General features: G+C 31.7%; 1 protein-coding gene and 16 non-coding genes across 17 annotated transcripts; 14 read left to right on the plus strand and 3 right to left on the minus strand.

Annotated features, from left to right (window-relative positions):
• Positions 1–1369: 1369 nt before the first annotated feature.
• Positions 1370–24416, minus strand: LOC133330385 (double-stranded RNA-specific editase Adar-like). The gene is made up of 8 exons (XM_061538838.1): positions 24312–24416; positions 17987–18169; positions 17625–17905; positions 13666–13816; positions 6763–6931; positions 5176–5275; positions 1599–2078; positions 1370–1522 (listed from the first exon to the last, which is right to left on the minus strand). The coding sequence occupies exons 2-8, from the start codon at positions 18105–18107 to the stop codon at positions 1424–1426; spliced, it is 1401 nt and encodes a 466-aa protein (XP_061394822.1). The 5' UTR covers positions 18108–18169; positions 24312–24416; the 3' UTR covers positions 1370–1423.
• Positions 10303–10374, plus strand: Trnae-uuc (transfer RNA glutamic acid (anticodon UUC)). The gene has a single exon. It is a non-coding gene; the product is annotated as a tRNA-Glu (tRNA).
• On the plus strand, positions 10768–10839 carry Trnae-uuc (transfer RNA glutamic acid (anticodon UUC)). The gene has a single exon. It is a non-coding gene; the product is annotated as a tRNA-Glu (tRNA).
• Positions 11258–11383, plus strand: Trnal-caa (transfer RNA leucine (anticodon CAA)). Its single transcript has 2 exons — positions 11258–11295; positions 11339–11383. It is a non-coding gene; the product is annotated as a tRNA-Leu (tRNA).
• Trnal-caa (transfer RNA leucine (anticodon CAA)) lies at positions 11556–11681 on the plus strand. The gene is made up of 2 exons: positions 11556–11593; positions 11637–11681. It is a non-coding gene; the product is annotated as a tRNA-Leu (tRNA).
• On the plus strand, positions 11911–12036 carry Trnal-caa (transfer RNA leucine (anticodon CAA)). Its single transcript has 2 exons — positions 11911–11948; positions 11992–12036. It is a non-coding gene; the product is annotated as a tRNA-Leu (tRNA).
• Trnal-caa (transfer RNA leucine (anticodon CAA)) lies at positions 12395–12520 on the plus strand. The gene is made up of 2 exons: positions 12395–12432; positions 12476–12520. It is a non-coding gene; the product is annotated as a tRNA-Leu (tRNA).
• Trnal-caa (transfer RNA leucine (anticodon CAA)) lies at positions 12857–12982 on the plus strand. The gene is made up of 2 exons: positions 12857–12894; positions 12938–12982. It is a non-coding gene; the product is annotated as a tRNA-Leu (tRNA).
• On the plus strand, positions 14156–14281 carry Trnal-caa (transfer RNA leucine (anticodon CAA)). Its single transcript has 2 exons — positions 14156–14193; positions 14237–14281. It is a non-coding gene; the product is annotated as a tRNA-Leu (tRNA).
• Positions 20690–20761, plus strand: Trnae-uuc (transfer RNA glutamic acid (anticodon UUC)). Its single transcript has one exon. It is a non-coding gene; the product is annotated as a tRNA-Glu (tRNA).
• On the minus strand, positions 20914–20985 carry Trnae-uuc (transfer RNA glutamic acid (anticodon UUC)). Its single transcript has one exon. It is a non-coding gene; the product is annotated as a tRNA-Glu (tRNA).
• Positions 21535–21606, plus strand: Trnae-uuc (transfer RNA glutamic acid (anticodon UUC)). The gene has a single exon. It is a non-coding gene; the product is annotated as a tRNA-Glu (tRNA).
• On the plus strand, positions 22046–22117 carry Trnae-uuc (transfer RNA glutamic acid (anticodon UUC)). Its single transcript has one exon. It is a non-coding gene; the product is annotated as a tRNA-Glu (tRNA).
• On the plus strand, positions 22571–22642 carry Trnae-uuc (transfer RNA glutamic acid (anticodon UUC)). The gene has a single exon. It is a non-coding gene; the product is annotated as a tRNA-Glu (tRNA).
• Trnae-uuc (transfer RNA glutamic acid (anticodon UUC)) lies at positions 23223–23294 on the plus strand. The gene has a single exon. It is a non-coding gene; the product is annotated as a tRNA-Glu (tRNA).
• On the plus strand, positions 23680–23751 carry Trnae-uuc (transfer RNA glutamic acid (anticodon UUC)). Its single transcript has one exon. It is a non-coding gene; the product is annotated as a tRNA-Glu (tRNA).
• Trnae-uuc (transfer RNA glutamic acid (anticodon UUC)) lies at positions 23816–23887 on the minus strand. The gene has a single exon. It is a non-coding gene; the product is annotated as a tRNA-Glu (tRNA).
• Positions 24417–25023: the final 607 nt, after the last annotated feature.

Consider the following 25023-nt stretch of genomic DNA (forward strand, 5'->3'; position numbering starts at 1 on the left):
ACTATGTATACATATAATATAAATAATGAATTGACTTGTGTTTTGTTAATGATAAATGGCGAACTTTTGACTGAGGATGTGTGTTGTTTGAATGGTATGTTGTGTTTGTAAATGTTTGTCTTTCTGTGTGTGAGTGTTGTATGTGTGTAATTTGGTTGTTTGTTTGTTTTTTTGATGTTTTAGACTAAAACGCCATAATACTTGCTTTACTTAGTTCCAGCATCTTAGCTACATTCTATTCTAGAAATATTCTAGAGCTCAATTTATTATAAAATATAATAAAATTTGCTTTATGCATTAGATAAGAAATGATTTTATTTGCAGTTTCCTTGCTGCTGCTGCTGATGTTTATTTGCTGTTTATACATCATCATCGTTGTTGTTGTTGGGTGCTTAACTTCTTCTTCACACTTTTCTACATTGTCTTCTCTTTCGGTTTTTGTTGAGATTTCTTGTTGCTGTTGTTTTGTGACTTCTATATTTGTAAATTGGCTGAGCTGAGACCATTGAAGAAGAAGTCCTTCTCTTGGCTGACAATTGTATTTGAACAACAACATATTTTGATAATAATCGAGAAGATTGGTATTTTGAGCAACAATAACAAATTTATTGTTATAATTATGTTTAATATATTGCAAAAATTCTATGGCCTTAGATATGAATATGAATTGGAAAACAATGGCCAAATTTTGGAATTTCGAATTCTTTAAAGAAGAAGTAGCTTGAGAAAGATTTACTGAAGTTTCAGTTAATGATGATGATGATGCCAATGACAACCCAATCATCTTGGATGTAATGGGTGGTGTTGTTTCGTATATTTTGTCATTGTTGTTGTTTTTATTATTATCATTTTTGTAATAATTAAAATTATCTTTGTCATTATATGCAACAACTACAAAAGCCATTTGGGCTAATTTTTCGAATACAACTACAAAGAAATTTGATAATTCTTGTTGTGGTTTTTGTTGTAATACATTCTGCTTATTAACCTGAAATATTGCTAAAAATATTTCAATAAATTGTTGTTGTTCTTGTTGTGGTTGCTGTTGTTGTTGTAATAATAATAAAGTTATTATCATAAGTACTAATTGAATTTGTAATAATAATAAGATTATGAATAGTATTAATAATAATAAATATTGGTTTTGTTCTTGTTGTTGTTGTTGATTTTCATTTTCAAATTGTTGTTGTTGTTGTGTTAAATATATTTTTGCTAATATATTCAAATAAAAGATTATAACAATCATCATCAGCATTATAGAGAGTTTTTGCTGCTGCTGATTTTCACCCGGCAACGAGGACATGTGATTTTGTTGTTGTTCTTCTAATAATTCTATGACTCCTTCTTCGTTATCATCCTGATCATCCTGACTTTGGAAAACAACTTGGTTAATTATTTGTTTGAAATTTTCAATTTTATGCAGTCATTCCGGAAGCGCAAATTCATCTTGTTCTTGGGGTTTCTTTAACCAATTGCCCAGATCTTCACGACGAAAGGCGGCAAACAATTCACGTTTGGCAATCTGTAGCACAAAATAAAACAAAAAACATTTTAAAATTTTTTAATAACACCAGTTCCCTATAAATCCGCATTCTCACCTGATAATCTTTAACTTTGGCCTTTGTCTGTCCATAATCTGTGGTCAATTTACGTTCCGGTAGTCCGGGTAGATTTTTCACCAAGCTACCATATTTATTAAAGAACATCTGTTTGGTTATACGTGATATTTGATTGTTGACCGTTTTGCCAGTTAGAGAATTCACCACCTCCACTTCGGTATCACCAATTGTCCAGTTGATACCGAAATTTGGTGCCTTTGCCTGATTACGTGGCTCCGATGATGTCAGCTGTGCCAATCGTGGTTTATTCAAATGATACGGTGGTGGAAGACCTTGTATAGATTTTTCAATACGACCACATACGGCACGATACATATGTTCGGGATGTAATAGACTGCCCAAAACGATGGAATGCAAATAAATCGGTTCAATAATCGATGACAGCAAGGAGCCCTGTATACCGACAATATTCCAACGGGCAATTTTATCGGAACATGACATGGTTAGAAGACGATGACCCTGTAAAAAGGAACGAAAATTGTTATTACAAATGGAAATAGTATACTGGTGGGAATTAAGAAGCAATGTTAATAAAATTGAAAATAATTCCCCTTGAGTTGAAATATAGGATAGAACTAGGATAGAACTAAAAGCCGATTCCCAAATCCTAAGATTAAATACTTATTTTTTAAAGAAATGATTTTCAAGGGGGAATCTAAAAAGCGTCAAGTTATGATAATTCTTTAAGAATAGACAAAGCGAATAGAAAAACTACACAACAACAAAAAATGAATATTAACATGTATTTTTCGGTATTCATTTAATTGGAAATTCTAACCAACATATTATATTGGCTTATTAGCATGGATTTTTAAGAATTTAAGACGATGTTTAATTATAAGCCCCATAACGAATACCTTATTCTTAACAGTTAATGGTGGTATAATTTTTTTTTTATATTTTAAAATATCATTTTCATTCGATTTCTGACTTATTATCGTTAATTTGGAAGATATCAGGGAATTGTTGACCCATTGGTATATAAACATTCCAGCAAAGACTGGCGTAGACTTATATAATAACAAAAAGTGACAGGCTGAGGCATATGCCTTTACTTTTTAAACATATTTTATTAAAACTATTTTTCAAAGACATGCTGAACTGAAATGAAAATAATTTTCACGAAGAGTACGAGTTTGTTCATGATTTCTTTTCAGAATTGTAATTTTTTTTTGATATCCTGATCTATATACGTGGATTTCTTTAAGAATTATTTTTTCCAGGAGGGTCTGAAGAGCTGAATGCTGTAAGAATTATTTTTCAAGGAGAATCTGAAGCATAGGTATGTTTCAGAATAAATTTTCAAGAAGAATCTGAAACGTCCAATTTTTGAGGTATTATTTTAAAAAAAAACTCTTCTAAAGCGAAAATTTCTTAATAATTTTTTTCAACGGGGAGTCTGAAGAGTTGATTATTTTTCATGGCATTCTCCGGCAAGCAAGCATTTTTTATAAATTACTTTTCAAGGAGAATCTGAAGTATGGATTTTTTCAAGGAGAATCTGAACCGAAGGTTTGATTTTTTCTAATATATTTTATTTTTTATTTAATTATTTTTAATTCTTCGAAATTCTTTGAATTATTTGAAGAAGAATTTGAAGAGTGGGAGAATTATTTTTCAAGGCGGATAATAGGCGTATTTCTATATGTACTGCTTTTCAAGGGGAATTTGAAATGAGGATTTTGTAACAATTATTTTTGAATAATAATCTGGGGAGCGAAGTTTTAAAACTATTTTCAAGATTATTAAAAGGATAGAGGTTTATTTTTTCCCAAGAATAATCTGAACTATAGACAAGATTTTTTTCAGGAACGACTAAACAAAAAATAGTTTTCTTAATAATTGTTTTTCGAAGGGAGTCTGACGAGTTTATTTCTTCTACAAATTGGTTTTCAAGAAGAATCTGAAGACCGGATTTTTTAAGGATTATTTTTTTCCTGAATAATGTGAAGAGTTGCAGAATTATCTGAGGTGCTATTTTTCAAGGATAACTCGAGTTAATTTTTTCAAAGATGGGATTTAATTTTTCCAACAAGAGGCTGAACTGAGCGGTTAATTATTTTCTAAGAATTATTTTTCATTCTGCTAGGTTTTCTTGAGATTCTCTATGGGTATAATACCTCTTCGGCTTTTCTATAGATAGGAAATAGTTTTTGAGCTCCTCTGTGGAAAGAAAACGTCCATAATTTTTTGATGAATACAAGGCATCTTTAACTCTCCTCTTAATATGATACTTATTCAGCTGTTCTATTTACAAAACAACAAAATACATATTGTAAAGATAGGAAATATCTTGAGATCTACTACAGATAGAAGACATCTTGCTTTTTTAGGGATAGAACCCCTGAGGCTCTTCAACAGATATAAGACTTTTTGAGGTCTTCTATGGTAAGAAGGACTTAAGGTTTTTATATGAATATATGATCTACTAAACTCTTCTCACCATAGAAGATCTATGGGGCACTTCTATGGATAGAATACTATTATCTCCTCTAAAATAAAATGTCTTTTGAGTTCTTTCTAGGTTAGAAAAATCCTTGAGTCCTTTAAAGACAGAACATTTGATAAAGGAAATACTGATAGAACATATATGGAGTTCTACTATAGGTTCTTGGCAAAACTTGCTACAAGCATAAGGTTGACTTAATGGAACCGTAAAAAATAAGGTGATTTTTAAGAGTTAATGACTCATCATTGAGTCGCAAAAATCAGTTACGAGGCTTGTTCAAAAAGTATGACGAATTTTGTATTTCTTATGAAATCAGTTTTTTGCGATCGTGTTCCGCTGCTCCTTTGAGACAAAATTTGTATCATCTCAATCATGGCGAAACGTTTTGGTCTAATGGTATTTTAAAGTTTTTGAAACAAATCAAAATTCTATTTTTTCTATAAAGTTGCACACAAACCAGAATGCATGAACGGCAACAATTTTCCATAAATTTCAGAATTTTTAAGTCGTTGCTTTGGGTTAATATGCCAGAGCTTTAGTTTTCAAGAATAGAACAATTTGTGGAACAGATTTCGATCGAAGCGAGGTAATTTTATTGCTCATTGTAAAATCAACATAATTTGGAACTAAATTGAGCGATTTTAGTACGGAAATTGAATACGAACATTATCAGCAAAACTTCTTGGCTAATGCGGCAGTTTCCAACGACATTGAAATTCGAAATCGAGGACGGACCGAAGTCCATGAAATCAGTTTTAAACAATTAGCCAAGCATTTCAAATTGGCGGCTTTGTCGGGCATTATAACTTATTGCGGTATAATGGATCTTTGGTCCACATTTCATGGCTATGAATCGGAACATATCTGCCTCGTTGCAGGCTGAATCCCATATATTCTGAGCAGTGTCAATGAGATGCTAGTCGTATATTGACAAAAAATTAACCCCAGTAGGTTATTAGAAGCAAGGAAATACAATCGAACACACGTATCCAACTGAAATCCGTCATACTTTTTGAACAAGCCTCGCATGCGAAAAAACCGAACTACAAATAGAAACCATTATTAAAATCGAAATATTAGTTTTTAATTAAAATACAAAAAACTTACCTCCAATACGCCATCCCAGGTCTGTATGCCATCACTGCTCTTAACGGGTATGGTACCTTCACCCGACTCAATCTTTGTACGCAATTGACCACGTGCTTTTCTGTACAGGTGTGGTGAGATTGATTTTTTTGATTTGAGATTTGTTATTCGAGAGATTTGTTCGTGGGGGGTTTTCAGAGGGGGGTGTGGAACAACACGATTGATTTCGAATCACAAGTTTAGTTTAGTGTTTTTTTCGTATATTTCGAAATCGAATCGGGAAAGGAAAATTTTTGTTGTTGTTGGTTGTGGTGGTTGGTGGTGTGTTAGAAAACAAAAATAGACATTTTTACAGCAACATAAGTTTTTTTGTTTATTGTCATCGATTAAAATAAATTGTTTTTTTTTTTTTGTTTTAGAAAAAAATTCCACAATGTTTCAGACGTAGACATAAGTAGAGAGATATATAGAGATTTGATTTGAGAAAGAAAAATTAATTAAAAGAGAGCGCCGACACAAAAAAGAGAGCATTTGTTAGAAAAAAATAGAGACAACAATAAGAAAAAATTATTATTAATATTATTAATTTGAAAAAATAGTATTATGGATTTTGGAATAAGAAGAGTTTTTTCAAAAACAAAAACAAAATACATTACGTTAAAAGAAAGGAAAGACAAGAAAAGAAGTAGAAAGAAGAAGAAAAAAAGAAGAGGTAAAAAGAAAAAATACAAAAAAAGGAGATACGTTAAAATTTTTGGAAATTTTGAAGATTTTGAAGAAACTGAAGTGGTTTTTTTAAACAGATTTTTTATTTCAAGTGGTTGGTTTATAAAATTAAAAGAAACGAAAAAACAACAACAAAAGAGCAAGAAGAAGAAGATAACAGAAGGTAAATCTAAAAATAAAACTTGTTGGAAATTTCCGAATGAAAAGTATTTAAAAGTGGTAAAATGGAAGAAACAACATTTTGTGAGACACTGATACAATGGCCACTACTAACCTCCCATATGGTCTAGTGGCTAGGATATCTGGCTTTCACCCAGAAGGCCCGGGTTCGATTCCCGGTATGGGAAAGTTTTTTTTTTCTTTTTTGCGAGCGCGTGTTGAGTATTTCAATAACGTAGAATTTTTTTTCTGAGGCCTACTTTCATCCTGAAAGCCAGATTTCGAAGAAGACTGTGCCCGTTCGTTTTGGTTTTGTGTGTGTGTGTTTTCACCCAGAAGGCCCGTATTCAATTCCCATTATTTAGTGGGAAGAATTTCGCGCGTTGGTCTTTTTGTTCGATATGCCATTTTTAAATACTTTTTTCTTCAGAAATTTCACAAATTCTTCAAAAGAGTTCTTTTTTTAGTTTCTTTTTTTGTTTTTGTTTTGTTCTTTGGGTTCCAAAAAAATCTTTACTCTACTTGGTCTACAAAAGAAATATTTTGTAAATTTTTTTGTTTTGGTCAACATTTTTGTTTTGTTTTTGCATTTCAAGAAAATTTACTTTAAAAGATTTTCAAAAATGAAAAAGTATATATAAAAAATAGTATATATATATAGAGTTTTTTATATATATGTAAAGGTATATATAAGAAAAAAATTAGTTGTAAAGATATTTTTACCTATTTGGGTGTTTATCAACACTCGAGTCATTTTCGTGGGGACTAAAAATGCGAGCATCCCCACAAGGCGCTGTATTTATGTACAGATGAAAATGTACACCGGTTTTCAATTTGTACGGGTATTGCGCATTTTCTTGGTTCCTCACGAAAATTGACTGATTTGCTGTTGCTATAAAAATAAATAAAATAAATTTTTGTTTTTATTATTAATTAAATTCGTTTGTATGTAGTTGTTTTTTTTTTAATTATTAAATTATTAATATGAAGAAAAAAATAATTAGTTTTTTTTTTTGAAAATAGGTTATAATGAAATTTGAAATAAATAAGAGAAGTAAAAAAAGAAAAACTGAGAAAAGATGTGGAAACTGTGATAGGTGGTGATGATGGTTAAATAAGGGTCAAGTATTGATAACAAAACTTAATAGGTGATTAAAAAAGTAAGTAAAAAATTAAATATATTGTGGTATTGTAAATCGTGTTTTTTGGCTTTCGCATCTGGGCTAAGTGAAAATGATGTGTGTGTGAAATTCTTTTCAGGCTTAGGCATTTAAAAAAAAAATAATGATTGGATTTAAAATAAAATCATTTTGTGGTAGTTCATCAAACGAAATAAAATATCTTCTAAAAATAATACAAATTAATTCGAAAAAAATAATATATTTTTTTACTCTAGGGCGACGTCGTGTGTGTTTGAGCGCAAAATATTTGTATTTGTATTATCATCCAAAAAAACTTACGAGATGAGAGAGAAATTCAAAACAAACTTCAATATCTAAAGAAAATTATTTTATAGGTTTTTTGTTTTGGTTTTCGCTTAAAAATTCTATAATTGTTTTTTTTTTTTCAAAAGAAACAACAAATTATATATATCATGAGATAGAGATGTATGTAATTGAATTTTTATATATATCCAAAAGTTTTAGATTTGAGACCCGTTGAGTGGGGATTTTAGTCTATATTTTTTTATATTTTTTAATTTGTATATTTGTAAAAAATGTAATGTCAATTATTTACATGTTAGAATAAATATGAAAGATAACATCTATCATTCAAACATGCATAATATATATACATATATAAGAATATTATAACGAACATTTTTGTCAAATACAATATATATATATATTTTAGCCTAGACTCCGTCGTTACGAGGTTTCAGTTTACACCATTTAGAAATTAACGTAATTTTTAATAGTGTTTTTTTAATAATCCTGGATAGGAAAGGTAATGAGCAAAATAAATAGGTCCTGTCTTATCCAAGTAGACAACTTTGTTTTTGGCAAAATAGCATTTAAATTGCAAATTCCCTTTACTGGAGATACATAGATTCTAGCAACTCTCTAACTTCATAATAATCTTCAATGTCGGCATACCGCGAATACCGCCTCAAATTCCCGTCTATTGCAATGCTTACTCTATGTCGAAAACGAATTAACGGATCGATATACAGTTTATATTAATAATGATGAACTTAATAATCTTGTTAGCAATGTTTCGATTTCCGATGATTATAAATCGAATTTCAATATTTATCGACTAAAGCAGAGTTGATTTTAGAATTGTCGGCATAACAACGTTTTCCAACAATAAATGCCAGATAACTTGGCATTAGAAACATTGGACCGGACGATAGACAGACGGCCGTTTAAGTTATCAGTCGAGAAGACACAATGTCGAAAATGTGCTACAAGTTAGTAAATTTAACAACTGAAGAGACTGTAAAATCTGCTACATCGACGGATTTCAAACTGTTATTTAACAAGTATGATACCTTATTGTTGAAAACATATAGAAAATTTGTGTCTAGATTTTTTGGAAGATCTGTTCACATTATCCATTGAAAGAAATCAATCGATAAAATCGGCAGGTACCCAGGATGGACATAAGGACGCAAAGTGCTTTAATCTAACTCTTTATATTTTTGTCCGTTCCTACAGAACCTGGAAACTATGTGAGTCACATGTAGCATAAAGTATAATGCAGGTCTTGTTCAAATTTTTTAATAAACCAATTTCAATCATATCGGATATATACTACTAGGAAGGGCCTTTTTTCCACTTGGTGAAACAGATCAAAATATGGGTGAAGGACCAAAGACCAAAAAATGCGGCAAGATTCTTTACCTATTTTCTACGATATCTCTTAGAATTTCGGACACATTTACCTCTTACATGATTGATAGGTGGTACAGGGCAGACAGGGTGTATAGGGCAGTAGTATGCATATTTTTGATCAGAATAAGAACTATGTCGATTTATTGTTGTCGGTCTGTCTGATGAAACCACGACAGAGTTCGCAATATTTATGATCGAGCTTTGAAATTGACACGTTTCCCACCCGATTTGGCTGTAATTTGGTATTTTCGGTTCTTATTGGGTTACACATCTTCCTACCAAAAATGACCACATTTTGTAAATTCTTCCTACCAACGATTATCAATGTCAGTTTACAGTTCGGAATGTTTCAATAATCGGACAGCCATAAATCGACAGAGCTCTGATTCTGATCAAAAATATGCTTACTATTGCCATATACACCCTTTCTGCCCTATACCACCTATCAATCATGTACGAGGTAATTGTGTCCGAAATTCTAAGAGATATCGTAGAAAATAGGTTAAGATTGGAATCTTTGCAACTTATTCTCTAGACCTTTCAAAATACATTTCCGTGTTTTCAAACCTAATGGAATGTTTCAGTTGAACGACAAAAAATATTGAATATTGAAATTATTGATCACACAACTATTCTCTATTCTCTTGGTCAACGTCGGTCTGTATTGTATATTTCATTGTTTTATTATTTATGGAAATTGACGAAGGTTCTGATTAGTAGTAGTCTGAAATCGGGGAAACAATTCGGAATAAAAAGCTTGAATTTTTTTCTCACTTAGTGAATATTCGATTTTCCGAAGACGTAGAGACTCTGAATTTTATTTCTGAATACGGCCACTAAATTTTAAATTTTCCAATATACCCGCTCAACATTACTATTAAATATTATTTGTTTTATATCCCATATGGTCTAGTGGCTAGGATATCTGGCTTTCACCCAGAAGGCCCGGGTTCGATTCCCGGTATGGGAAATAGTTTTTTTTATATTTCAATATTTAATTTTTTATTTATTTTTGTATTAAAATTTAAATATAATATATTATATTAAGTTGTTTTTTAATAATTTTTTTTCAATTTTTTCTTGTTGAATTTTTATTTTTTTTAATAATTTTTTTTCAATTTTTTTTTTTTGTTGAATTTTTATTTTTTTCTAATATTTTATTTTTTTCCAATATTTTGACTGTCTTCGATAGTCATCTTCAGAGAAATAGATTTCAATTTTTACAGGTTTTTAGACATATTTTTTGTAATGTTTATATTTTAAAGATTTCAATTTGTTTACTATGAAAAATGAGTTCACTATTTCCAATTTACGGTTTCCGATTAAATTAATATATTGCACATATAACACCGATCCGATTAAAACATCGATCACTTGAGAGAAAAATCAATATACAATTAAAAATCTTTACATTACATAATATATATCCCATATGGTCTAGTGGCTAGGATATCTGGCTTTCACCCAGAAGGCCCGGGTTCGATTCCCGGTATGGGAAGTTTTTTTTTTATTTTGAACTTAACAAAAATATGTTCTATACATAAATCACAGATAATACAACAATAAATTATTAAGCATTAATAAACAACATCAATAGCACGACGATAACACGCACACATTAATGAAATAATACCCTGTACCACAGTGTGGTGAAGGGTATAAAAACAACAACAAACATTCTATAAATAGAATACTAGAGAATATAATTGATCACGAAATATGCTGCCGTTTCTACCAGCCAATAGTTTCAATGTTATCTTCGTATTTTTAGTTGGCGCACATCGTCAGTGTGAAGAGATCATCAAAACAGGTTTATTTTTTGACTAAACATAAATCGTAACGAAGAATTTTAAAAATAGTTGTGTGATGTGTAAATGTACGACTGTACATATCCCATATGGTCTAGTGGCTAGGATATCTGGCTTTCACCCAGAAGGCCCGGGTTCGATTCCCGGTATGGGAAAGATTTTTTAGTTTATGATATTTGTATTCAAAATAAATAATAACATTTAATTAATAATCACAACACGCGTTTGATAAAAAAAAGAACGGAAACGCCCTAAAATTCATGTTAAGAAACTACTTGGTGTATTGTTATTGTCAAATATAGATTGTAGTGAAATCAAATAAAAAATGAAAATGAAGTTCAATGATTTAATCAAAACTGGAATATGTTCCGTATCTTTTTATAAGATACTATATTATTTAGTTTTAATATTGTTGTACTGCATTTATACAAGCAAATCGATAGTATTTAAACATCACATGCCGTTAAATAATTTAATAATAATAAATAGTAATTTATTTACTTTAAATATTATTTTTAATAATAATTTAGTAATTTATTTACACACCGAAATTTACACACAATGTGACAACAAGTCAGGATGGCCGAGCGGTCTAAGGCGCCAGACTCAAGTGTGAAAACTTGTTCTGTTCCAACAGAATTCGTACGATGAGCGTTCTGGTCCTCTCTGAGGGCGTGGGTTCAAATCCCACTCCTGACAAAATACTTTTTTAGTTTTATTTATTATCAGAATTTTAAGAGGAAATTGATTTTCTGGTAAATTTGATTCATAATTCATAATGATGTTATTTTTTAAATATTTATTAATACTCTTGGTATTGAAAATTGTGACTTTATAAATACTTTAATAAAAATCTCCAAACGATCGTGATGTCAGGATGGCCGAGCGGTCTAAGGCGCCAGACTCAAGTGTGAAAACTTGTTCTGTTCCAACAGAATTTGTACGATGAGCGTTCTGGTCCTCTCTGAGGGCGTGGGTTCAAATCCCACTCCTGACAAAATACTTTTTGGAAAAACTTTCAACAACAGAATTTTTTTCTTCAAAAGCCGAATACATAAAATAGTAAAAATATATCTCATCTATATTATTCAGATTAGAATTACATGTCTTTTGAAATTTTTTCTGAATAACTATTTGATAGTTATTATGGGGGCATTTTTAAATGATCGCGAATCCAATTTAATTGTATGCCAACTAGGTCGCACAAAATCTCCAGTAGACCTCATGTCAGGATGGCCGAGCGGTCTAAGGCGCCAGACTCAAGTGTGAAAACTTGTTCTGTTCCAACAGAATTCGTACGATGAGCGTTCTGGTCCTCTCTGAGGGCGTGGGTTCAAATCCCACTCCTGACAAAATACTTTTTATGACTAAACTATTTGTATTTAAGACAGAAAAAATACTTGTAATAGGCATTATTCCAGTAAATCCATTGCCTTTGAGAAATACAAAATAAATGAAACATAGATTGAGAATCGGAATAATATAAATCAGAATAACTATTTAGAAACTATATCAAAATATGGACCTATATTGACCGTCGTTCTTAAAGTTTGGAGACTATGTCGAAACATGAACCTATATCGACTGACAAAACGTTTTCAGATGGATATGACAATACGAAATACAATTTCAATCTGAGGTAAGATAGAATATGAGGTTTCTGACGAGCACTTCGGGAACTATTACGTTGTAATATAGGTCTATTATCATGTCAGGATGGCCGAGCGGTCTAAGGCGCCAGACTCAAGTGTGAAAACTTGTTCTGTTCCAGCAGAATTCGTACGAAGAGCGTTCTGGTCCTCTCTGAGGGCGTGGGTTCAAATCCCACTCCTGACAAAATCCTTTTTTTCGTGGGATATTATTTGATTTAAATATTTATGTATAGAAAATGGGAACATTCCCAATAATTTTGGATGGAGTTCAATAGAACCGAAGGCTAAAAGAAGTACCTGTGGAATTTTGTCGATCATGCCTGGTATACAACATTTAGAGGTTTATTAATGTAAACTAGAAACATTTAGAATTGTTCTTAATAATTTTATATGGAATTTAATGGAACGAAAATTTTTTCCTGTAGATTTCTTGACCTCTGTGAATTATGTCCGATATTCAATATTATGCCCGGCACTCATGTTAATATCAGGCAGTACATTATGTGACGACAGATATCATGTCAGGATGGCCGAGCGGTCTAAGGCGCCAGACTCAAGTGTTAAAACTTGTTCTGTTCAAACAGAATTTGTACGATGAGCGTTCTGGTCCTCTCTGAGGGCGTGGGTTCAAATCCCACTCCTGACAAAATACTTTTTGAAGGGAATAATTAAATAATGGAATATTTACAGAAAATGGATAGGATCTGGTCAAACCTATATATTATTATTTGTACATCATACATAGTTTGTATTTTATATGTGTCCAATTTATTTATTAAGATAAACTGTTTGGTTAGGTCTGATACCTGTATGAAATATTTATACATGTAGATCTTTCACACTCAAAATCTTTGCAGAAGGACTCAATGCCACAATTGGAATGTAAGGGGTTTCTAAAACACAACTACAACCATTTAGCAAAATTTCAATGCACACAACATCAAGTAATTTAAATTAAAAAAATTAAAAAAAAACTAAAAACACCAAGAATTTCAAGCAAACATAAAATATCAAAGGAAGATTTTCAAGTTTAACATGATGATACATTTTTTAGTGGAGAAAATAGTGATGAATGGTGTTGTTGGAGGAAACAAATAGGGGACGGTTTTTCTCGAAAATGGAAAAAAGAAATCAAAACCGAAAAACAAACATAAATATATATATATGAGCAACATTGAAAAAATAATACAGACATGCAGACACAACAAAAAACATCGATTTTTTTATTCATGTTGTTTTTTTTTTCTTTACTTATAAAAAGAAATATATGATTGAGAAACAAAAATGAAAGAAAAAAAATCGAAATGTAATGGATTTGAACAAACTTACCCGGATTAAAATGCAGCTCCAATTGTGCATACAAATATTTCATAAAACAACGTCGTGAAACAATTTCAGCATGTGAATCGTTAAGAACGGAGCCATTAATGCTCATATGTTCACCGCTGACACATTTGGTGCCAGTCGAAACTGAAATGACCTGCAAAAGAGGAAAAGAAAAAATGAAAAAATGTAAAATATTGGAATATGGAAGATATGTTAATATTTAAATGGTGTAGATGATACAGGAAGATGTTAAATGATATATGATGGTTCATGTTCGTTTAGAAATACTGAAAAAATATCCACACTTAGAGAAAAAATAATTCTAAAATGTTAAATGCTTCTGACAGACAGTGCGGATTTATATAATTTTCTTATCAAAAATATTCATTGATAAATAATTGAAATATATAATTTATTAGTAAATATCGAGTCAATATTATATCCGGTTTTCATGTTAATATCAGGCAGTACATTATGTGACGACCGATATCATGTCAGGATGGCCGAGCGGTCTAAGGCGCCAGACTCAAGTGTGAAAACTTGTTCTGTTCAAACAGAATTCGTACGATGAGCGTTCTGGTCCTCTCTGAGGGCGTGGGTTCAAATCCCACTCCTGACAAAATACTTTTTTTAATGGTATATTTTAAGTAATTAAATTAAAAATATATAAAATATAATATAAAAAATATTTAAAAAAAGAATACACAAATATATCATAAAATAAATATAATATAAAAACATATTATATAAAAATGCAAAGTACCTAAAATCCATCTGGACTTATATGGTGGCTAGGCGAAGACTAAACGAAGTACCAAACAACATACACTAAGCTTGGAAATTGGTTTGGGACCCTGAACATACCGATAATTAATTGTATATGGGGGATAAGTAAAACTATGGAGTTATATTAAAATGTTTTGTGAAATTGTTTACTGAGAAGATACCCGAATACCAATTTTAATTCTAAAATATAGTCAGTCATTTGCAATTCTTAAATATAGCCATTTCTGTTGGAAATTGTCCCTTGACCATAAAAACAAATGAAGGAGCTGGAACTTTATATGGGGATTTTACCCAAAGGTCGGTCGAAAATGAAAAGTTTTAATGAAAATTTGCTATCTAATTGAGTACTCAAAATATTAAATTATAGCCAACGCAGTTGAACAGCATTTCTGAAATGATAAAAAATAACGAAAATGAGGGGCACCATTATATACAGAAATGTGCACCGATATTGATCATTTTTGGTAGTGAGATTTGACACCTAATTAGAAATCAAATTTTAAAATTGGCTAATTTGTCTGAAATTTCTGCACAAAATCTCCAATGTACCATTTTGTAGTCAATTTAAAATTACATAGGGGATTTATAATTAAGTTTTGATAGGACAATTTGCCAACCAATGAGAAAAAAATTAAATTATAGCCAATTTGATTGAAAAACGTGCCGACATCCCAAAATTATCCAATATTGGGGAGGGGATTACCCGAAAGCATCGGCATATATTTATAATTTTTGGTAAGGGGATAGATTTGTCTATCCAATGATAATCAACACGTCAAGAACGGTCCCATAACAAACCGTGGACCTTAGATATCCAATTTTAAATAACAAATATCGTACATAAAGGTTTTATGGCGAAAGTTATAAAAATGCAACATGGACCTTGAAAACCCTATAATGGAATGGGACAAAACATTAACCTATACTGATTTTTTTTGTGAGAGGGCAGGGGAAGCTTCTTAGCCATATATTGGGAAAAGCGACCAGGAAAACATTCAAAAATACCGAATTAGGATTGAGGCTGACCTAAAATACTAAACAATATTCCGGAAAACCCAAAAGATTTTGTTGAGACGCCTCTCAATTCTTAACCTATGACTGAGGGATGAGGTTTACAGTCCGGCAGAGCCATTAGACCTTACTTTTTTCGAAAATCAGCTTCAATCAATAATTGCGGTAAATTTGATTACCCTATCGAGAGATGCTTACTGATTTTTTACGGTCAGAGTTGAATCGTACTTGGATGTGGACAACGTTTATAGTGCCACGTACCATGCTAGCAATTAATCCGTGCAGTTTAAGCAGTGAGGGACCCTATGAAAATCAAGCAAATGGGAGATCAATATCCCAACTCAAAAATGAATAGATGGTCATTTATATAACTAATTTTACGAGGTCAGATTTACTCCTCATTTCCACTAATATTCCATCTTCCCTTAGTGCGATTTAATTATGAGCTATGTAATCTGCATAGATCACTCTGTGATATATATATATATATTAGGTTGGGGAAAAAGAAATCCATTAGGCCGGTTGTTGAAAATGTCGATAATGAATCGAGAAATGATCGATTCGTAACAACGTACAGGAGCTAAAAATCGACCATAAAATTGTTTTAAACCATTTACACAAAGCTGGATTCAAAATGTTTAGGTGCCACACTAATTAAAAGAAAAAAAAATTGGATGTATCGAATTTCCATTTGTAAAGCCTTGGCCAAACGGAATGAGATAGACCCATTTCTTAAACGGTTGGTGACTGGAGATGAGAAATGGATCACATACGATAACCCTGTGAGAAAACGATCGTGGTCAAAGAGCGGTGAAGCACCTCAAACGGTGTCCAAACCAAGACTAACGACCAGGAAGGTTTTGCTATGCATTTAGCCAAACACTAAATTCTGATCTCTACTATCAACCACTGGGCCGTTTGAAGATAACAATTGACCAAAAAACGTCCAGAATTGGCCAACAGGATAGGTATCGTGTTCCACCAGGACAATGCTAGGCTGCACACATCTACAGTGACTCACCACAAACTTCGGGAGCATAGTTGGGAAGTTTTAATGCATCCGCCCAAGAGTCCAGACACCAAACGATTATCATTTTTTTCTTGCATTGCAAAATTAATTTAATAATAACAATTGATATCTAGGGAGGATTGGATTGTGAGAATCGACTACTAGAGTGTTTTTTGCAAATAGAGAGCAGGACTTCTATGACAGAGGTATTATAATGTTAACTTTAACATGGCAACAAATCATAAAAAAACCGTGCATTTATTTCGAAGCAATTATCTATTATAGCACTTTATCTAAATATAAATTTTATGCCACAATCCAGTCAGTGATGGACATTTATAAACGACCCTTGTTATGAAATAGATATCCAATCATTTTTCTCAAATTGACATTTTTCTTTGAATACCATAATAACATCTCTTATTGGAAAACTTTATACCATACGTCTCATGAGGGAGGTTATACAAAATGATTTGTTACCTTCATTATAATTCATAATTTTTTTCAGTGTATTCTTGGCTTCTTCCTGACCTTAAAAAAATATAAATCAACCACAGAGCTAGCTGGAGGTTTTTTGTACTACTATTTTTAATACAGGAATTTTTATGTAAATTGGTGTTACCACTATTTAACACAAAAAAAACAAGGAGAGGAAATGAAAACCAAAAACAAAAAATGTGAAATGGAACAGGTTATGGTAAAAGTGAAAAAAAAGAAATGCCATAAATCTTAACAGGAAACGGATATGCGGACAAAAAAAAATACAAATGGCAATATGAAAAACTTAGCATGTTAATGGTAAGAGAGTTCCTTTACACACACATATGGCTATCTATGTGGGTAAGTGAGAATGTGTGTGTGTGTTGTGGCCATTTTTATAAAACCACATGACCATGACATTTTAATTATTCTCTCTATACTTTTTGAAATGTCTAACAAAATGGCTTAACATTGTTCTACAAAGTTAGGGTGGGGGTAGGGAAAAGTGGACTCTCTAAAGCACAATAAATCCTATCATTGTTAACAATTTCCGTTTTTAATTAACTCCTATAAATGACAATGATGATGGTGATGATGACGATGACAACGATGATGTCCATGATGACAATAACTAAAAGTTTGTTGTATTGTGTGTTGTTGTTGTCCCTCCACTTACTTGAGCTTCATTAAAATTCATATTTTCCGTCATGACAATGCCAGCCAAAACTTTACGCCGTGAATACGACTCTTGTCCTTTGATAACTTCCATAAACTTTTCCAAAACTAAACGGCCAATGGTGTCAGCATGTATTTGTGGCAATTCCATGGACGATGACTTATCGTCCAATGGTAGCGGGAGATTCTTTTGGGGATGCATCATGGGACTATAGGAAATGTTACAGAGTGATGCTAAGGCTGCCTTGGCTGCAGCATTTTTGGCTAATTTCTTTGAGGGTCCTGTTGCGGGGGGAGAGAAACAAGAAAAAAATAGATTAAATTATGAAATGAAATATAGCAGACGATTTTTCTTTCACTTACCAGTTCCATCAAATTTACTATTATTAACTGTTACCGTCATTTTGAAACGGCAATTATTTTGAGCCCCGTCAACAGTTGAGCAATCGAAATGGACATCGGTGAACAGCTCATAGAGCAGCATAACGGGTCCCTTGTCGGGCACCTTCTTTTGGCCATCGACACTTAATGGACTCTTATTGGAATCTATGCCGAAGGAAAGAGGGGCGACAAAAATGAAAAAAAAAAATCGTACAAAGATCAGTTTCTGAAATTTCATACTCAAAATAGTTTCAACATTTATAGAAAAAGTTTTTGAGAAGATTTTTTTTGGATTGAAATCACTTTTTTTGACATGTAGAAGGAGCATTTAAAAGTTTTGTTGTTTTTGGAATTATGTATGTATGTGGCATATGCATGGTGGGTATTCTATATATAAATAGACACAAATATATACTGTTTGCAAAAAATAAATAAAAAAAAACAACAACAAAAACATAAGCATAAAATAAAATTGAACAAATGAAAAATTCAACACACAATAATAATGGACGCATAAACAATACGAGTATGTAGTTATATCTGTTACCTTTGTTATCCGATGTTCTCTAGAAAATTTTATGAGGGGAAAGAATTAACCATAAACTAATTTTCGGGATGGGGTTTGAAAAATAAAAATTAATTTGAACTAAAAAAATGCGTAAATAAATTAATAACATTCATATAGAACAAATAACCTCTTTAGATCATCTACATATTTTCTATAGAAAAAATAAAAAATTTTACAATTGACCTAAACTTTCTGGAAATATAAAACCTTCTATAGACTTCAATAGGTAGGTCCTTCTGAAATGTATTAGTTCAAAGCAAATATTCAACAATAGGAATACTTGGAATTGGGTCCGGATGGAAGGAAGTAGTTCATTGGAACTGTACCACCAAAGAAACGATCGGTACTGGTCCTGTTTATTTTGTTCGTCCAGGTCCTTTTGCTTCTGTAGATCAGAAAAAATATTTACACATAACGTCTACTTTCTCGAAATATAAAACCTTCGACAGAATTCATGAGTTAAGCCTTTCCGAAATTAACAAGTTCAAAGGAACTAGTTCTGATTGCTTTCTTCATCCAGTTTCTTTTGCTCTTGTAGTTCAGAAACATATCATGCATAGGACGTCTACTTTCTTAAAATATAAAACCTTCTACAGAATTCTAGAGTTATTTCCCTTCGAAACGAATTAGTTAAAAGGAACTATTCAACGAAAGGTCCACTTCTTTCGATCATCCAATTGCCCCTGTAGTTAAGATAAAATATCTTCCACGGAACGTATATTTTCTAGAAATATTAAACCATTTATAAAAATATGTATTGGGCCCGTCTGGAACGAACTAGTTCAAGGGATTATTCAACAAAAGGAATGATACGTACCAGATCCGGTTCGTTAACATTTGTTTTCGTTCACTAAGTTCCGTTCGATTGACTGGATTTACTGAAGTGTACCCCTGAACGGTTGAACTATAAGAAACTATGGAACATCTTGCGAAGCGAATAGAAAAAAGCACTTTAGGAACGAAATCGTTCTACTCTGCGGACGTTTTTCAGTGATATTTATTTGGTGGTCGACAGGGTCCTTCTATACATATAGATTTTTTACTTTCTAATATTAAATTACATTCTCTTAGGTCGGATTGTGCCGCTGGGACCCTTAAAATAAGTTATAAATAAAATCCTTAACGGATGTATTCGGTGGCTATTCTAAAACGTGGACCGATAATATTAGCAGTAGTGAAATATATTCAAAGTATATGTACTGCATTATAAGGTCTAAATTCCATACATACATATAGTTTTTAGCCATATAAAATTTTCAAATTAAGACCTATATTTTCAGAGAGGAAATCGTGTACACTCTAAAAAATCGTTATACCTAATATCAGCCACATAGGTTGGAGCACGCCGATAGGAACCTTTAAATATGATATAATTAAAAGGCTATACCCTAACAAATGTATTCGGGAGGTCTTTTACTCCCTTGTAACCCTGAAGACATATGAGGACTTATATAAATGGACATCTTTTACACTCTAAGAAACCGAAATTTGAAAATAAATCTGATTAAAATTTCCTAACCTATCCAAAAAAAGTAGTAGATTATTTACAATATATATACGACGTATTTAAGATATGCAAAGTTTATACTTACACACTCAAAGATCTGAAATGATCTGAAAGGACAGAAAGGCCGTTCTTTCTTTTAAAAATGAGAAGGCTTCTACAGGATAGCTACAGAAGATCTTAGAGTTCGTGAGATATACACTTATCATATCTTAAAACCCTCTAGAAGGTCGAATATATATTTTTCAAAGACTCAACATACGCCCTCTATGTACTTTGGGACGGGTCACATGGATTAAATGAATCCAAATATGATGAGTGAGAAGGTTCACAAACGCATAAACCCATATATACGTTATATAGATCGATTTTAAGGTATAAACAACTATGTAACTATTTTCTCTTCTTGATGGAAGGTTCTTGCTAATATATTCTAATTATCAATACATATGAGAAACATATCTTCCCAATTAGAGGTAATCTATCTATAGAGAACAGTATAAAGAAGCAGATTCAATGCAATATCAAAATGTTCTATAGACAAGTTTTTGATAGGACAGTTTTTTTATCAAAATGATCTGTGTTTTCAATTACGATATTTTTAATACACATATCCCATATGGTCTAGTGGCTAGGATATCTGGCTTTCACCCAGAAGGCCCGGGTTCGATTCCCGGTATGGGAAGGATTTTTTGTTTCAGGTCTATGGTGGATTTCCGCTATAAGCAGATTTCTCCAATATATGGTCAAACATGAAAATTAAGATTCGAAATTAAACAAAACGTTCCCATCATATTCCTCCTCCATATTATATTTATTAAAATATAGTAAAAAATCTTCCCATACCGGGAATCGAACCCGGGCCTTCTGGGTGAAAGCCAGATATCCTAGCCACTAGACCATATGGGATACATAAATATAGGATCTTCGTAAGAGGGTCTGTTTTGGCGTGATAAGAACATCCAAAATGAAAATAACATATATTTTTTCAATGGGAAAAAAGGAAGTTTTCAAATAGATAATAGGACCATATGTGTCTATTATCAATTTTGGTTATATTTCGACTTAATATTCTGATAAACAGAACAAATGCTCCAATTTACATTCTATTTGTATTTGGACATTGCATACAAGTTTCAATAGATTCATAATAGAATGCATACAAATAATTTATAGCTTTGATGTAATAATTAGTGTCGATCTATACAAAATTTTTTAGGAACTATATTAGAAGCTGTCCCTTCTTGCATATAATATTCTTTTTTTCGAAACAAAATATTTAATTATATTATAGATTATAGAATCTATGCGCATAAAGTCAACATAATTTTGGAATAAATGTTTATATTATTTCGGAAATATATTTAGGAAAATATTTTGCTTCGATTCGAAGTAGAGATTAATATATTTATTAAAATAACATATTGATGTTATTCCATGATCACTTTTCGTTTTATATCCCATATGGTCTAGTGGCTAGGATATCTGGCTTTCACCCAGAAGGCCCGGGTTCGATTCCCGGTATGGGAAGATTTTTTTCAAATATGTTTTAGAATATTTTATATGAATATAATATCGATTCATATTATTTTTGAAATAGTATTATTAAAATATGACTATAACCTACTGAACGGAATAAGAATTTCAATATGTTAAAATATTGAAAATGATAATTATATCTCTTGAAGTGAGGAAATTGACACTGAAGATCTACGATTTTCTCGTGATTACTCACAATTTGCGGGTTATTACCATTTTGTTTAGATTTTATTCAGAAAAATCTGTCCTTTGAGGTTGAATGTGACTTGAATAAACGATCTTTCGATCTAAAGGCTAGCATCTAAGCGAAATGCTATAGAAGTTAATGCTGGTTTCTATAAAATTTGTTTAATTGAACATTAATTTTTCTAGTGTAATGTGGATGCTAAATTCGATACGCAAAGCACACAGTGTTACGTAACATAGCATATCCCATATGGTCTAGTGGCTAGGATATCTGGCTTTCACCCAGAAGGCCCGGGTTCGATTCCCGGTATGGGAAGATTTTTTTTGTAATTTTTTTCTAGTTGGGATTAAAAAAATCTCTATACTTGAAGGTGAAAAAAATATTTGTTTTCAATGATTTAATGAGGGAATATCAGAGAAATACCTGAGACATTTGCGTATTGACTATGAGAAAAATCAGAGAATCTTTTGAGTGAAAAAAAAATCTTTGAGTGAAATGGTCGATAGAAAATCGGACATTAATGATCTTCGCCCTAACAGCATAACCTCAAAAATCTGACAATGGATTGAAAATCATAATATATTTAAATTCAACTGATCATATATGTATACGTGGAATGCTGTGTGGGTTTTAAATCGAAGAATCGAAAATACGAAAGGATATTCGGTTGAACATCATATATTACAATCTACAGAATTTTTACCGCGATTATTGTATGTGTTATGTAATGCATAGTGGACCCAGATATAATCAAGTATCTTTTATATATCCCATATGGTCTAGTGGCTAGGATATCTGGCTTTCACCCAGAAGGCCCGGGTTCGATTCCCGGTATGGGAAGTTTTTTTTTTTGCTAGAAATCTGAGTTGATTCTTTGTTGCATACCATAATTATTGACTTTTCTATTAGATATAATAACTTAGGGGCCACGAATGGTATAGTAATTATTTAACGATATCGACCGTTTACAAGTTATTTTCCATTTCAGGTAGAATTCAATTTCATCGATCGAATTAGGAATCTTCATCGATCGATTTATACACAATGAAGACAAAATATGCCCAACTATATTAAGGATTTTCGTATAGAAGTTATCCTTTGAAAATATCACAAATACGGATTGTTATTGGGAATCGTTTTTATTTCAGGTAAAACACAATTTCCAAATAAAAAATTATCTGAAGTTTAAATCGATTGAATTTATATCAAAGGAAAGCGAAATATGCCAAACTATGTAAGTGATTTTTGTATGGAATTTATTCATTTCCGCAATGGAAATAATCTATATTTTGAAAGAGTTTGAATCGAGGAAAAATTTACAGAAAAATACTTCGTAATCTCAATAAGAGTTTGAATTTCAATTAAAAATTCTTTTACTCGGCGTTTAAACTGTTGAGAAGAAGTTTATGTTATTTTTATATCCCATATGGTCTAGTGGCTAGGATATCTGGCTTTCACCCAGAAGGCCCGGGTTCGATTCCCGGTATGGGAAGATTTTTTTTGCACAATAAATTTTTATTATTCTTCTTTAACCTACTAAATTTTTAATTTTATAAAATGCACCTAGAAAATAATACTATAAGGTATGTAAACCATTTTTTGTAAAATACTATAGTTAATTAAAATTTCCCATATGGTCTAGCGGCAAGAATATGCTACGACTTATGTAGAGATTATATATTACAAATAATGTAAATTTGTCATCAAATTAATCATTATGATATTCCGTATTGTCTAGTGATTAGGATATCTGACTTTCAGGCAGAAGATCTGGATCTGTAATATTTCTTTTTTTATGTATCCCATATGTTCTAGTGGCGAAGATATCTGTCTTGCTCGTAGAAGGCTCAGTTTAGAACCTTTTGATATAATGTATATCCCATATGGTCTAGTGGCTAGGATATCTGGCTTTCACCCAGAAGGCCCGGGTTCGATTCCCGGTATGGGAAGATTTTTTTGGTTCATTTGCAATATATATTTTGTTAAAAATTAATAGCAAGTAGAAAAAAAATCTTCCCATACCGGGAATCGAACCCGGGCCTTCTGGGTGAAAGCCAGATATCCTAGCCACTAGACCATATGGGATATACGAAATTAAACATTTTGAATAAAACGATTCTTTAATTCAAAATATTTGGAAATGATTAAAATTTCAGATCACGTTTATAAGAATAATATTTCCGCATACTTTGGACTCTTTGTTAGAAAATAAGAATTAGTAATTGTTTAGAAAAAAAAATTAAAATATATGAATTTTGAATATTATAACCGAAAATTGAAGAATTAGGAATAAATGATTAATAAAGAAAGAAACAAAAAGAAATGAAAACAAACTTAAAATGGGAATACTTGCTTTGCATGCTCAACTTAATGTTCTCAAGCAAGAGGTCTGTGGGGGACGAATTCTTGGATGAACAAAGTTTTGCTTTTAGTTTAGCTTTCTTCACAATGCTCTCAACATACAGTATCAATTCAGTTTGTGACATTTTGTCAATATCTATATCAGTACCATTGTCCAAATGTTCATCGCTGGTAAAATCTAAATTACAAGCCGGCTTCAATGGGGTCAGGACAGCACCATCTTTGAATTGTATAAAACTACGCAATGCCGTGGCGGCCGCTTCAATGCGTGCGATTTTTTTACTTCGCCCCTGTCCAAGGTATTTTTGACCATCGACCTGAAATTGGAAAGGAAGAAAAAATATAATTATTAGAATTTTCAGATGTCTTTAGAGGTGCCTTATTTTTTTTCAAAACATATTTCAAATTTGTAATATCTCGATATTTTTTAAAGAACCCTTGAATATAAAATATATTTAATCTAAAATATTTTGGATCTAATAAACATTGCCACAATAATTTTCCACACCACTACCAATTTCAATATCCCTTTCAAATCCTTTTTTATTCCCAAAAATTACTAACAGCATTTACATCTGATACCATCACAGAATGCATTTCTGTAATAAATTTCAAAATTAATTTCACACCAAATGTCCACATAATACCACACAAAATGGAATTCCAAAAAGAAAACTATAAAACATGGCTTAAATGGCTTTATAACCACCCATTTCGGACCACTATTATTTACATTTAAATCGACATATCCCAATTAATATTGGGCAAATAATAATACCATTTCAATATGTTTTCAATAAACAAATAAACGAAAAAAAACTAGGAGCGAGGGGGAAAACCGCTGCATAAAATGGAACAGA

This window comes from Musca vetustissima, unplaced genomic scaffold, assembly GCF_032173495.1.
Source record: "Musca vetustissima isolate MV318-11 ecotype Yass unplaced genomic scaffold, APGP_CSIRO_Mvet_v1 utg25315, whole genome shotgun sequence".
Lineage (NCBI taxonomy): Eukaryota > Metazoa > Arthropoda > Insecta > Diptera > Muscidae > Musca > Musca vetustissima.

What these genes read in the sequence shown, in the direction of transcription:
- LOC133330385 (XM_061538838.1), bottom strand. Translation starts at nt 18,107, where the DNA reads ATGCTGCTCTATGAGCTGTTCACCGATGTCCATTTCGATTGCTCAACT. An exon ending in GTTGATAAACACCCAAATAG is followed by an intron (nt 5,276 to 6,762) that starts GTAAAAATATCT and finishes ACACCTGTACAG; the next exon opens with AAAAGCACGTGGTCAATTGC. An exon ending in CCTGGGATGGCGTATTGGAG is followed by an intron (nt 2,079 to 5,175) that starts GTAAGTTTTTTG and finishes TCCTTTTTACAG; the next exon opens with GGTCATCGTCTTCTAACCAT.